A 13,516-nucleotide genomic window follows, 5' to 3' on the forward strand; every position below is an offset into this window, starting at 1 on the left:
CACAGGCTGGTACAAGTTAGTGAAATCAGCGGAGCTGATGATTAAGGTTTATACTGGAAAAAATGTAGGAATTAGGTACAGATTGTGAAACAGATGCACACAGTTGAGAGGCTTGAATACCAGGAAAGAAGTCACTGAAGTTCCTGAGGAAGGATGTGACAACCACGAAGGCGATGTTCCAGAAATATTCATTGGGTGCTGGTGTGGAGATATATTGGCATGAAATGATACTGGTGGCAGTGACGTTGGTTGGGAAACGTTTTCTGTAATCCAGATGTTATGATCATAAATCTGACCAGAGCGGTAGCAATGGTTATGCTAAGAAAGGAGTTAATATGAGATGTATTACAATGGCCAAATTCAATTAGTTTTGAGACTCACTAAATGTCAGGGAATAAGAGGAAAGAAAAGTCAACGATAGCTTCCAGATTTTAAACCCAAATAATTGGGTGAGTAATAGTTATCCTTATAACACGTTGGTGAAAAGCAGGGAAGAAGGAAGTCGTGGTGATTATAAAAATCACTTTTGAAGAATGTATTTGCTGCATTGTTGGTGGTAATTTCTATAAGGATGAGCAAATAGCAATGTCCCAGGAGGCATTTGGAAACGCTGTGTTTGAATTGGGTGGAGACTTTCAGGTAAGACTATACTTTCCGTCCCTAATGTTTTGTTTAGCAGTAATCGCTAAAGCCACCAGAATAGAAACCAGCCTCCTGCCGCCAAGACTGTACGTATGAAGAACTTATCAGTGATCCAAGGACAGCTTGGAAGACCACCGAATGAGAAGGCAGGAAGAGCAAGGGAGAAAGAGCAATCAGGAGGGGTGTGTGTGTGTGTGTGTGTGTAGGAGAGAGGAGGAAACAGAGACAGACAGACAGACAGACAGACAGAGACAGGTAGAAAGAGAAGAAACTGTCACTGACCTCCAGGAAGGTGACTTGGAGAAGAAGGAGGAGGGAAACAGTACAGAAGGTCAAACTGCATGAATAACTTGAAGACCTGAAAACATGAATAACACTGAAGACCAGCCTTCTGTGGTACAATAAAAGGTTCTTGATAAAGGGCAAACTTTATCCTCTTTTGCTGAGGTTAGACATCTTTCAAAAAGAATTGAAAGATTTTGTTTTTGCAAGAAACTTAATCTGCATAAACTATGTTTGATATTCTTTTTTAAAGCATTCACTTTCCTAATGGTAAAAATTTGGGACTGCATCATACCTGAAAAACTGATTTTTTAATAATAAATTTGGTCATACTCATCTAAATTTCACCTCTAATTGTGATAAATTGTAAAAGAATGCATTAACGGATTTATTTCTCGTGTTTTCTTCTGGAATGACAGAAGCAAAGCGAACATTTTTAATCAGTTCAACTTTCCTACCAAAGAACAATACAATCTGGTTAACTTTCATATCCATCAGGGGCACAGGGCTTTTCGGACGTAGGTAGAGGTTTATGAGCATAAAATTGAGAACAATTAGCACTCAAATTAATGTTACATGAGATTCAACATCTGGTAAGTATGTCGTCATTTTGGGTCATAGACCACCTGCTAGGCTAAATGTTCATACAACTGCAATTTACTCTGCATACAAATGGAATAAGAATGATACTTTAAAAAAAATTTTTTTTCTAAATTTAACAGTTTGAATGTAGGGGCCTCTCATGTCTTAAAACTTCAACTAGAAGTTCATAATAGATGGAACACATGAGATAAAACAGGGGATTGAAAGGAACAGAAGATACTTTTATTTTTGCAGGTATATTTTATGATAAATTAGCTATATTGCTAACATTAGTTTCACTAGTCAATCTAATCACTGCCACTATCAGTGCCATTCTTCTCTTTATCCACCAAATATTTAAGAGCAAGTAGAGGTCAACCTTTCAAACTCCCCATTTATTTATGTAATTGAGCCCTCAAACATCTGGCTGCTTCTGGCAATAGAGCTGCACCAGAAAATGACAAATCTCAAGATGCCTCTTGCAAGCCTACTGCCAACAGCCCATGCACAGCATACCCTAATCACTTCTGAACTTTGGCACTCTGGAGCCTCCTATCATTTCTATCAATGTAGGCCTTAAAGCTTTAAAGGTGTCCTGCCAGGAACCCCCTCTGAGCTGGAAGCAGGTGCTGACAGGAAGTTTCAGCCCTGGGATCCAGAAGCTTCTATGTCTAGATATACTCTGGGTTTGTGTGGAGGTCAGAGCAGACATAAAGCCTATCCACACGTATTCAGGGGGCCTCTTGCCCTCCAAAGGTACCCAAGAAGCCAAGGACGTCTCCATGGAACAGCCCCCAACATCATCCCCAGCATGGCCTGAAGGCCTCAGGCCTTGTAAGTCAGGGAGCAAAACCAAGTTAAAGAGCAAACTGTAGCCAAAGATCACATACCTTCTGGCCTTGATCTCCAGAGTACGCTAATTCCTGAAAATGCTGACAGTTTATAAATTTAGGCATCTTATAGAATGCTAAATGATGACCACAATCGAAATAAACGTGAGGGACACCGAGGTGGCTCAGCTGGTTAAGCATCCAACTTCAGCTCAGGTCATGATCTCATGGTTAGTGAGTTCAAGCCCCGCATCAGGCTCTGTGCTGACAGCTGGGAGCCTGGAGCCTGCTTCAGATTCTGTGTCTCCCTCTCTGTTCCTCTCCCACTTTTGCTCTGTCTCTCTCTGTCTCCCAAAAGTATATAAGTGTTAAAATTTTTTTTTTAAATATGATGATCATATATCAGAAGGGTGAGTTAGTGTCCTTTTTGTTTTTACTTAGTTGCCTTTCTACATGATCAGGTTCTTGGCCACTTCAGCCAAACTGGTGAACTCTTCCCTCACTATATACAACTAGACAGTATTAGGCTGGAAGCAGAAGATGTGCCTGTGGTTATCTACAGAAGATTTCAAAAGCAAGGAGACTTCCTGCACCTTTGAAGTTTAAATGCAAAAATCACAATTTTTACCTTGCTTAGAGAAATGAGACAGTCTTTAAAAAAGAAGCAGTTTGTGATTCAAACACCAACTAAAGAGTCGTGTTAAATCTGCATGTTAAAGCACCTAAAAGTTACTCTATTAGTTCTGAGAACTCTGTGCTTGCTGTGTACTTTTCTAGATAGAGTAGGAAATGTCCTATCTAGAATCATGTCTATTAAAACTATCTATTTATTGGCATTGCCGTGCTTCTATAACACGCTTCCCATTGATTCTTAGAATAATGATTATTGTCATGGCTCAATTGTCATGGGGATAGTTTTAAGAGTTAAGTTTTGATGTCCAGCTGCCTGACTTTCAATTCTGGTGGCTCCATTTGCTCCCTGTGTGATCCTAGGCAAGTTTGCAAACTCTTCGTGAAGCTTTGGTTTTGCCGTCTGCAAGGTGAGCATCATAATAGGCCCACCTACAGTTGTTGAGTGAAAAGGATAATCCTGGAAAAGTGTATAGCACAGAAGTGCCAGATAAATGTTGGCTCTCAGTAACATCAAGGGATTACCTGATCTTGAGTCACCAAAGAAAGACTAAAACATGTCTAATATATTTTGTTCTGTGTTTGTGTTTAAAAGATATTTTGTGATATTTTGGTTTTTTCAATAAGCATACATGTTAACTCTCTGTTTGACAGCCATGCTTTATTTGATTAACCAAAATGTGTCAAAGAGCTTTGAAAAATTGTTGGTCTGTGGAAGGGTTTAAGGTGACTATTGCATGTAGGGTATAGAACGGGTTACGGTCATGTGGGTGGGTAGTTGGTGTTCCAGGCTCCAAATAGAACAGCTCTACTTTTATCAACTTTAAATATTGGGGTCCTCAAAGGATACAGGAGTTCTGATTCATAGGGGCACATATACCCCAATGTTTATACAAATGTTTCAACAAAGCCAAATTATGGAAAGAACCTAAATGTCCATCAACCGATGAATGGATAAAGATGTGGTTTATATACACAATAGAATACTACTTGGCAATGAGAAAGAATGAAATCCTGCCATTTGCAGCAACGTGGATGGAACTGGAGAGTATTATGCAAAGTGAAGTCAGTCAGAGAAAGACAGATATCAGATGTTTTCACTCATGTGTGAAACTTGAGAAACTTAACAGAAGACCATGGGGGAAGGGAAGAGGAAAAAAAATAGTTACAGAGAGGGAGGGAGGCAAACCATAAGGGACTCTTAAATACAGAGAACAAACTGAGGGTTGATGGCGGGGGAGGGTAGAGAAGAAGAGGCGTGATGGGCATTGAGGAGGGCACTTGTTGGGATGAGCGCTGGGTGTTGTGGGTAAGTGATGAATCATGGGAATCTACTCCCCAAACCAAGAGCACACTTTACACACTGTATGTTAGCCAACTTGACAATAAATTATATTTAAAACATATATGTATACTGGGCTTCTCAGTAAATTTTAGTTTGAACAAAGGGTTCTGCAGCTAAAAATAGGAATGGAGTATGCCAGAGAGGGTGGATAAAAACATTCATGGTTTCTGTATCTATTATTTTTTAAAGGCATATTACAGATAAATGATGAAGGCTGTATTTGAATCATTACCATTTCAGTTCTGATTCTACATTAAAAACTGACCTTTAACCAAATCATAACTGAAGGAGATTTGGAATTGCATCATTTTCCCTTTCTGGCAGTGTTAAGTCAGGAGAGCTCATTAAACCCTCTGTTCATCATCCTTCATTTGTGAAGTCTATCACAATTAACCAAAGCGTTATCACTCAGAATGGAAATGATTTAAGTGAATCTGGCCACCAAGACCCCATAGTTGACATTTGTCCGTATCTCAAAAGTAATCCAGAGCCACGCAAGCCTAAAGCAGAGTGCAGGGGTTAGGTCCACGGTCTCTGCAGTGAGACTGCCAAGGATGAATCCCGCTTTGTCCACTTACAGGCTGTGTTTTTGTGTAAGTCACATCCTATCTGTGTCCCTCAACTTTCTGTTCACAAAATGGGGACAATAGCACCAATTTTGTGAAGCTAACATGAGGATTTAAAAAGACAATGTGCACAAAGTACTTAGAACAAGGGAAGGTAGAAAATAAGTACTCAGTAAATATTAGTTCTCATGGTCATTAAGTATATGAGTTTGTTTTGCAACCATTTTCATGACACTTGAATTATTTCCCAGTCTAATTACAAAAATCAGTATATTTGTCATTTCAAATTTTCTTCAACTACAGGAGGGATGGTAACTAAATTAATTAGTCTTATATTTTAATTCTCACTTGGCAATTTTTCTCTTTCCTTTCATATAACGTTATTTCTTTAAATCTTAAACTATGAACAGAAAAATCAAATTCTCTTGAAAAGAGCACACAGAAAAATATTAAACCTGCAAGCTTGTCCTGAACTTTCTATTATTTTGAATGGAAGGAGATCCATGTAATCGAACCATATTTTACTACTATGCTCTGTGTATGTTTATATTTTTTAAAAAGCATAAATAATGAAATACATACCATAATAAAATTTTGATATATCATGCATTTGACATTTTGATGCATACACTTCTACTGTGCCTTTAATATTTGTATTTATAATGCCTTCCAAGTACAATTCCTGAAATTTAGGGGGAAAATACCCTTTGATATCAAAGCCTTTAGTTCATTTCCTATTGTATTTCAGATCTTCAAGGAGTCCACATGTTGCCTCAGACAGTTGACTGGTCATCTTTTCCTCCCCAACAATACCTCTTGACTCTTGGGTTCAAAAACAAAGAAGATGGAAAATTTTTGGAAAAACTATCAAGTAGGAAGCTGCCTACATTTACAGGTAAATCACATGGACTTATTATTATCCTTCAATGCTGTTCTAAGGCAGGAACTGTGCATTCTTCAGCAAATCTTATTCATCACAAGGCCTAGCATATAGTAGTGCTAGACCCCAAAAAATGTTTGTTGGGTAATTATTAACTCCTTCCAGTCTTCTTTGTGGATTAGTTAACAATACCTGGGATTCAGACTCCCCCAAGACCAATGCAATTCTAGAATGCCTGCCTCCCTCACTCCAACCATCTCACCCCTATAGCACTAAACATAAAGTGCCTAAACATAAAGCACTTAAAGAATACAAGTTTTTGTTCTTATCAGTTAGCAAATGTAGAAGGAAATTCTCCGACAAAAGTATTATGCAAAATAAAAAATATAGCCAATGACAACTTTAAATCACTTGGATTATCTGCTTTTGTACTGATATTTGTTCCATTCTTATGTAATTAGCCGAGAGCTTAGATCTCCTGAAGAGTTTTACAGTTAAATGGTATTCAGTAATTCTAGTTGAAACTTTCAAAAATGAAGAAAATATTCACATGGAGTAGAAGTCTCAGATTTGTGGGCAGAATTCATGACCAGGTTAAATTTATTCCTTCAGCTCTACCCACATAATTAAGGATTTGTGTTTTATCTGGCACTCTATCCTCCGAGGCTTATCTCAACTTCAAGCCACATTCAAAGTCAGTGGGATCTGCACACTTGAATAATACCTGGGAGGAACAAGACAAGAATCAGACACATTTATGACAACATTTTCTCACAAGTCAGGGAAAACACTCTGCAGAGAGAGATGAATTGTTATAGGCTGTCTCTTAGATCTCTCAATCAGGAAACACAACAAAATGAATAAATGATAGTCGCGAAAGGGCAATGTCTCCTCTGCCTTTCTCCTCATAGATCTTTCATTGTTATGCATGTGGTCTAGGGATGGTACTAGTTTCTACACTAAAGATTTCATATCTATTAACGTTGAGATATCTGTATATAGCTTGCTAAAGAAAGCATTTTTGAAATGAAAGTCTGGAAAAATAGTATAAAAGTTTACTGTTACAATTTTTAGAACATAAAACTCCCTTCAGTCTGCTGACCAAAGAAGACACAGTGAGGCACATGGAGACAATGGGGAAGCGGATCTTGCCAATACTGGATTTTATTAGAAGCACCCAATTGAATGTAGGTATATGAGTGTCTTATATTTGTCCAAAGCACAAATTTTAGACAATTCCAAAAGTATGGAAAGTTTACGGTGCAAATATTGCAAATATTGCAAGATTTCAGAAGCATTCATGGTAAATCTCATCTGCAAAACCAAGCAAAGTTTAGCTGATGATTTGGGTTGTTTTAATATATTTTAAAACAAAAACCACATTGAGATATCACCTCACGCCAGTCAGAGTGGCTAAAATGAACAAATCAGGAGACTATAGATGCTGGAGAGGATGTAGAGAAACAGGAACTCTCTTGCACTTTGGTGGGAATGCAAACTGGTGCATCCGCTCTGGAAAACAGTGTGGAGGTTCCTCAAAAAATTAAAAATAGACCTACCCTATACCCAGCAAGAGCACTGCTAGGAATTTACCCAAGGGATACAGGAGTACTGATGCATAGGGGCACTTGTACCCCAATGTTTATAGCAGCACTCTCAACAATAGCCAAATTATAGAAAGAGCCTAAATGTCCATCAACTGATGAATGGATAAAGAAATTGTGGTTTATATACACAATGGAATACTACATGGCAATGAGAAAGAATGAAATATGGCCTTTTGTAGCAACGTGGATGGAACTGGAGAGTGTTATGCTAAGTGAAATAAGTCATACGGAGAAAGACAGATACCATATGTTTTCACTCTTATGTGGATCCTGAGAAACTTAACAGAAGACCATGGGGGAGGGGAAGAAAACAAAGAACAGTTAGAGAGGGAGGGAGCCAAACCATAAGAGACTCTTAAAAACTGAGAATAAACTGAGGGTTGATTGGGGGTGGGAGGGAGGGGAGGGTGGGTAATGGGCACTGAGGAGGGCACCTGTTGGGATGAGCACTGGGTGTTGTATGGAAACCAATTTGACAATAAATTTCATATTTTAAAAAAACATATGTATATGTATGTATATGTATATACATACACACACACATATATACACATATATATACATATGTATATATGTTTTAAAATATATATATACACACACACATATATACACACACATATATATATATACATATATATATATATATATATATATATACACATAACAAATTCTGGAAATTGCATAGTGTAGCATTGCAATATGTTTTAAAATATATATATATACACACACACATATATACACATATATATACATATATACACATATATATACATATATACACATATATACACATATACACATATATATACATATATACATACATATATATGTATATATGTATATATATGTGTGTATATGTGTATATATGTGTATGTGTACATATATACACACATATATACATATATATGTATATGTATATATATATGTGTGTGTGTATGTATATATATATATTTTTTTTTAAACATATTGCAATGCTACACTATGCAGTTTCCAGAATTTGTTAAGCTAGTGTCTCTTTAAAGAGATTTTTCTTTGTGCCTTCCTGATATCTAATTCAAGTTTGCAGTACATTTGTCACTTCAAATCAGCAACACATTTTTAGTGAACACAGTGTTTCCCTACTTCGTATATTGGGCTATTATACATAACTATTTTGTTACATACACAAGAATTCGGAATTTTCAAGCTAGTGCCTCTGCACCACACTTCTAAATTGGATACTACCCTAAGAGTTGGCAATTGATCTTTGTACACCCCTAAGGTAAGTTTTCTGATCCAGGGAAAATTTGCCCTTTCTACTTTTCAGTGTTAAAAAGCCCAAAATAAGACCTGAATTATGCTGTACTGTTTTACAAAATGTAAGCCATTATGCTGAAAGTTCATAAAGGGAACTTCCCATTAACAGGCTATAAAGACTACAGATTTTCCCCTTTTAAAATATTTTTCAAAAGGCCTAGAAGCTGGAAATTTTGAAGAATTTTCTTTTTGTGGCTTTTGTATTACATCATTGATTTGATGTTCTTACCTTACAAGGGGAACCAAGGGGGTCATCACAAACAGCTACTTAACATCTGTTCAGCAGTTTATCTGCTCAATAACATTATTCAGCATTTTTAAAAAGCTATAAAACCCCTAATCTATTTGCACGTTTTGTAATTCTATGCATTACAAATACAAAAGCACATTTTTACTGATTTTCCTACCACATAGCTCCCCCCCTCCCCATAACTGCGTTCCACTCAATTATCTCTCCTATATTTCTACTAAGAAGAAATCCAGGAGTGCCTGGGTGGTTCAGTCAGTTAAGCGTCTGACTTTGGCTCAAGTCATGATATCACAACTCATGAGTTTGAGCCCCACATTGGGCTCTGTGCTGACAGCTCAGAGCCTGGAGCCTGCTTCAGATTCTGTGTCTCCCTCTCTCTCTGCCCCTCCCCCACCCACACTCTGTTTCTCTCTCTCAAAAATAAACAAACATTAAAAAATTAAAAGAAGGAGAAGAAGAAGAAGAAGAAGAAGAAGAAGAAGAAGAAGAAATCCATTTCCATTTTCTCACAGTTCTAGAGGCTAGAAATCCAAGATCAGGGTGCCACATGCTCAAGTTCTGATGAAGTCCCTCTTCCTGGCTTGCAATCGGCCACCTTCTATCTGTGTGCTCACGTGGCAGACAGTAAGCTCTCTGGTGTCTCTTCATATAAGAGCATCAATCCTATCACGAGGCTTCCACCCTAATGACTTTGTCTAATCCCAAAGGCCCCATCACTATACCATCACACCCAGGATTAGGACTTCAATATATGAATTTGGATGGGTGGATACAAACTTTCAGTTTATAGCAATCTCATTGGCTCTACCACAAATTTTAGGTCCTGTTCTCCAATTTACCATCTATCATAACCTCCTCCAGCCATACACACACCATCACCAACCATGGTTAGAGACCCGCGTGCATCATCCTTGTCATCACCAGACCCTTGCAAGCAGTGGAATCTTTGCTAACAAAAACCATCACCATACAGCATTATTTCACCTCTTCAGTTCATGGTTAGCCTAGCAGAGCCATGGTTAGCTTATCAGAGCTGAAAGTTGTGGAAGTGATCTCTTGGTGCCCTGGCTCTTTGGGGCAACAGTGGCCATACCTTATTACTTGTCAGGGCACTGGCCACATCACCTCTTGCCAGTTCATATCTCACAGTGTGTTGTGTATGCACTTTGGGCCTATCTAGACATCACACACTTTTTAAATATTCTTCACTCATTTTCTTCTCACGTTTCAAAGGGCATTCTATCCACTTATAAATTTGTATGTGCGTGTATCTTCATGTGTCCATAAAGGATATTTGAAAACCACAACTAAAATTCTTAGCATCGAAATAATCCCTCAGTCTTCTTTAAAATAAGTCAGCACCACTTTGCTACGTGCAAGGCATTTTATCAACATTTCTAGGTTAACTCTATGGGAAATGGAATCTTCCAAAATAGTTTTTAGAAGATTATCTCAAACATGGATGCAATGGAAATGAAGCAAGTGAGCCAGAAGGTACCCAGGAACCACAAGTATATCCAAATATTGGCCTCTAGGCTTTTTCTTGTATGTCCAACTACAGCTTCATAAAGCAGGACTGAATAAAATTGGCTGCGAAGGTAACCTAGCTTAATGAAGCAAGTAATGAGTTGGTAAGTAGAAATTATTGCTACATTTTGCCATTAACTGTGACCCAAGAAACACTCAACAGTGTTTTTAAGATTCCCTGAAGTATGTGTTTTTTTTCTTGTCACATATCAAATGCTGTCCACTTGAATGTTTAGGTATTGCATTGTTCATATTAGTTGTTACCCTCACTTGTGACACCTACAGATGAAGACTTTGGTCCAAGGCTATGCTTTGTGTAACCCTAGGGCAAGTCGCTTAACCTCTGAGCTATTTTTTCTCATTTATTAAATAAGCTGATATCTGCCAGGCCCACCTCACAGAGTTGTTGGAGACCAAAAGTACATAATCCATGTTGAAACACTTTGTAAAGCAGTACAAATTTCAGGATTTTAAATTATTTGTATTGGTTTTAGTTTGTTTTGACAAAGGACAGTTTGATAGACCTTTGTTTTTCTTTATGCAAGCTGTATACTTGGAAATTATATGTTCCTCTAAAATGATTGTGTGAGTGTCCTACAGATTTCTAACTTTTTTCCTTAGATCACTAATGTGCTCAGATCTATTCACAAAGGCAGGATTAGAAGTGTCATCTCCAGCCATGGAGTGAATCTACTCACCACAGTAGGGCTTCCCAGGGAACATGAATTTTCATCTCTTGCCACGAGACGGTAGAAGGAGACAAGGACATTCCTGGTTTTCTGTATGTCAGGCAATGATTCTCCTTACACTCTGACCCCGGTTTCCTTATCTTTATAGATTCCTTTACTAGGCATACAACAATAACACATGGCCAAACAATAATGATTCTGGTACCGTAAGAGTTATAATCTAAAATATTCTACCACCTTCCTACCAGGTGGCTCTTAATCCCATTTAACATCAACCCCACTCAACCAGTAGCTCTGCTCTAATGGTATTTTTCCTTCTCTGGATCCTTGTCCTAATTATTTCACATGCTACCATATGCCATTGTGCTTTTCCATTCATTAACTTTATTGGCTGCTGTCAGTTTCAAACCTTATGTACTGTGCTTCCTGGGCTAAATGTTAAAGAGTTAAAATAATAAAATCTCTCACCATGCATGAAGCCTTCTTCACAGCCTGACTTGCCAAAAAATGACCTAACCATGTTTTAATACCTCATTAATTTTACTTTTAATTTCCTCCAAGTGAAGCATAAAAAACGTTTACATATACACATTTGAAATGAACAATGATATGCGTTTTCTACCCCTTTTTTGCAATTAATGATTCTACACGTATGTCAAATGGAAATATATTTACTTGGGTTCTGCTTTCTAATGGTATTATATAGTACCACTTACTTGCCAAACATTTAACCATACCTGCTGTTAAATCTAGGCAATTCTCGGACTGAAGCTTTCATTTGCACTTGATATTTACCTAACCTTCATTGTACCTGTATGAAGTTTTAGCTTCAGTCTTGGCCACTTTATTACACTCTTTCCAGCAGCTAAGGACACTTTTGATCACTCCTGAAGTCTCATTGGGAGGGCTACTTTCCCTTTAGATTTAGCTTTTGGTAACATTAGATGTTTAACCTAATTCCTTCATGTTTCATTATTTCCTTTATTTTCTTAAAGAAACGGCATTAAAACATTCCTCCTGGCGCTAGATATCAATTTTATCTCTTTTTCACTATGTCTCTCAAAAATCCGCATCTTGTATAGGTAAAATATTAACTTATAGTCCCCTGATAACTAAATTGCATTGGCTTAAGGTAGTGGGGGAGGATAGGTAACGATTAGCAGTCAACTATGCTCTCTCCCTAGAATCTGATTTGTATGGAGCGCTTCCTGTTTTGTTATGCATCCAACAATCAAGCTAACAAAGCACCATTGCCTTCCACTATTTTTATTTTCCTGATGTTTTGGAAAATTACACTGATAGATTATGTTCCCGAGCAGACTGCTGTTGTTTCTGCTCTTTGGAGTTGAGTCACTACACCACTTTCCTACAATGAGCCCCATTGTTTATTTTAAAGAAGAACAAAGAAAGCAATTTTTCTTCAGAAAGAAAACAGTTTCTCCTGCAACTTGCTTTCCTCTATTTGACAGTGTCCCATTGTTTAGCTACATGTTTAAACTAAATGGGTAAGCTAGCTATTTTGTCAAGTCAGAGAAGGGATCCCAAATCCACAATTGCAATCATCACTCCTATAGGCTCACAGGTTTTCAGATAAATGATTAATCAGGAAAAACAAATTAGCAGAGATAGAAGGGCATTAGTCAAATGGCACAGATAAGTGTTAGGGAGGCATATACAGCATATACAATGTAATGCTCCTCAATCTTCCTATACTACCAAAATGCTAGAAGAGTGCCAACTTCTAGAGGTCAGTGTCCATCAAAACACGAATGTGACATTTCAGAAAGAACTGCTTTCCACATGCAAGTTGAAATTCAGATGCTCTTTAGTAATGCTAGTTTCTAATAATTTTTCTTTTTAGAAGAGATTCTATTTTAAGAAGAAAAAATCATGTCTGCCTTCTCTAATGTCTGGAGAGAAAAATCTGTTCTATAAACATACACAAACTAAAATAGTCTTTGTTCAAATATTAGGCTTTAAAATGGTGGTTTGTTCAACTTCAACTGGAGATATTTGAATATGGGGGGGGAACCTAGCTAAAAATCATATTTCTAGGGCAACATATCAAGAGATAGTGATTCACCTTGTAAGGCCCAGTACTCTGCACAGTTAACAAAACCTCATGATTCCTGTACAGGTGGTCAAGGAGGAACCCTGTTATAAAGGAACACCAGTCATCCAGACTTCCTCTTCTGAGCACCAGGATGTGGAATGCAGTTGCCAAACTATATCTTCCTGTGACTTCCCACTTCTTATCACCATCCAAACACAGCAGAAACTCAAAGCTTTTCTATTAACCCTTAGATACCCCTCTGTCCCCTTTTTCCTAAATATAAATGAGAATTTTGTGATGTTTTATTTTTCCCATCAAGCATTACAATTTGTATTAG

At 37.6% G+C, this 13,516-nt stretch overlaps 1 protein-coding gene across 4 annotated transcripts in view; it reads left to right on the top strand.

The window, feature by feature from the left end:
- Positions 1-13,516, top strand: part of SPATA16 (spermatogenesis associated 16) — a 241,745-nt gene that overhangs the window by 190,381 nt on the left and 37,848 nt on the right. For all 4 annotated transcript variants that reach the window (XM_007077091.3, XM_007077092.3, XM_042956736.1 and 1 more), the window contains exons 7-8: positions 5,626-5,772; positions 6,832-6,944. In XM_007077091.3, coding sequence (XP_007077153.3) covers positions 5,626-5,772; positions 6,832-6,944 — 260 coding nt within the window. The remainder of the gene's footprint in view (positions 1-5,625; positions 5,773-6,831; positions 6,945-13,516) is intronic.

The sequence above is a fragment of the Panthera tigris genome, chromosome C2, assembly GCF_018350195.1.
Source record: "Panthera tigris isolate Pti1 chromosome C2, P.tigris_Pti1_mat1.1, whole genome shotgun sequence".
NCBI classification, from domain to species: domain Eukaryota; kingdom Metazoa; phylum Chordata; class Mammalia; order Carnivora; family Felidae; genus Panthera; species Panthera tigris.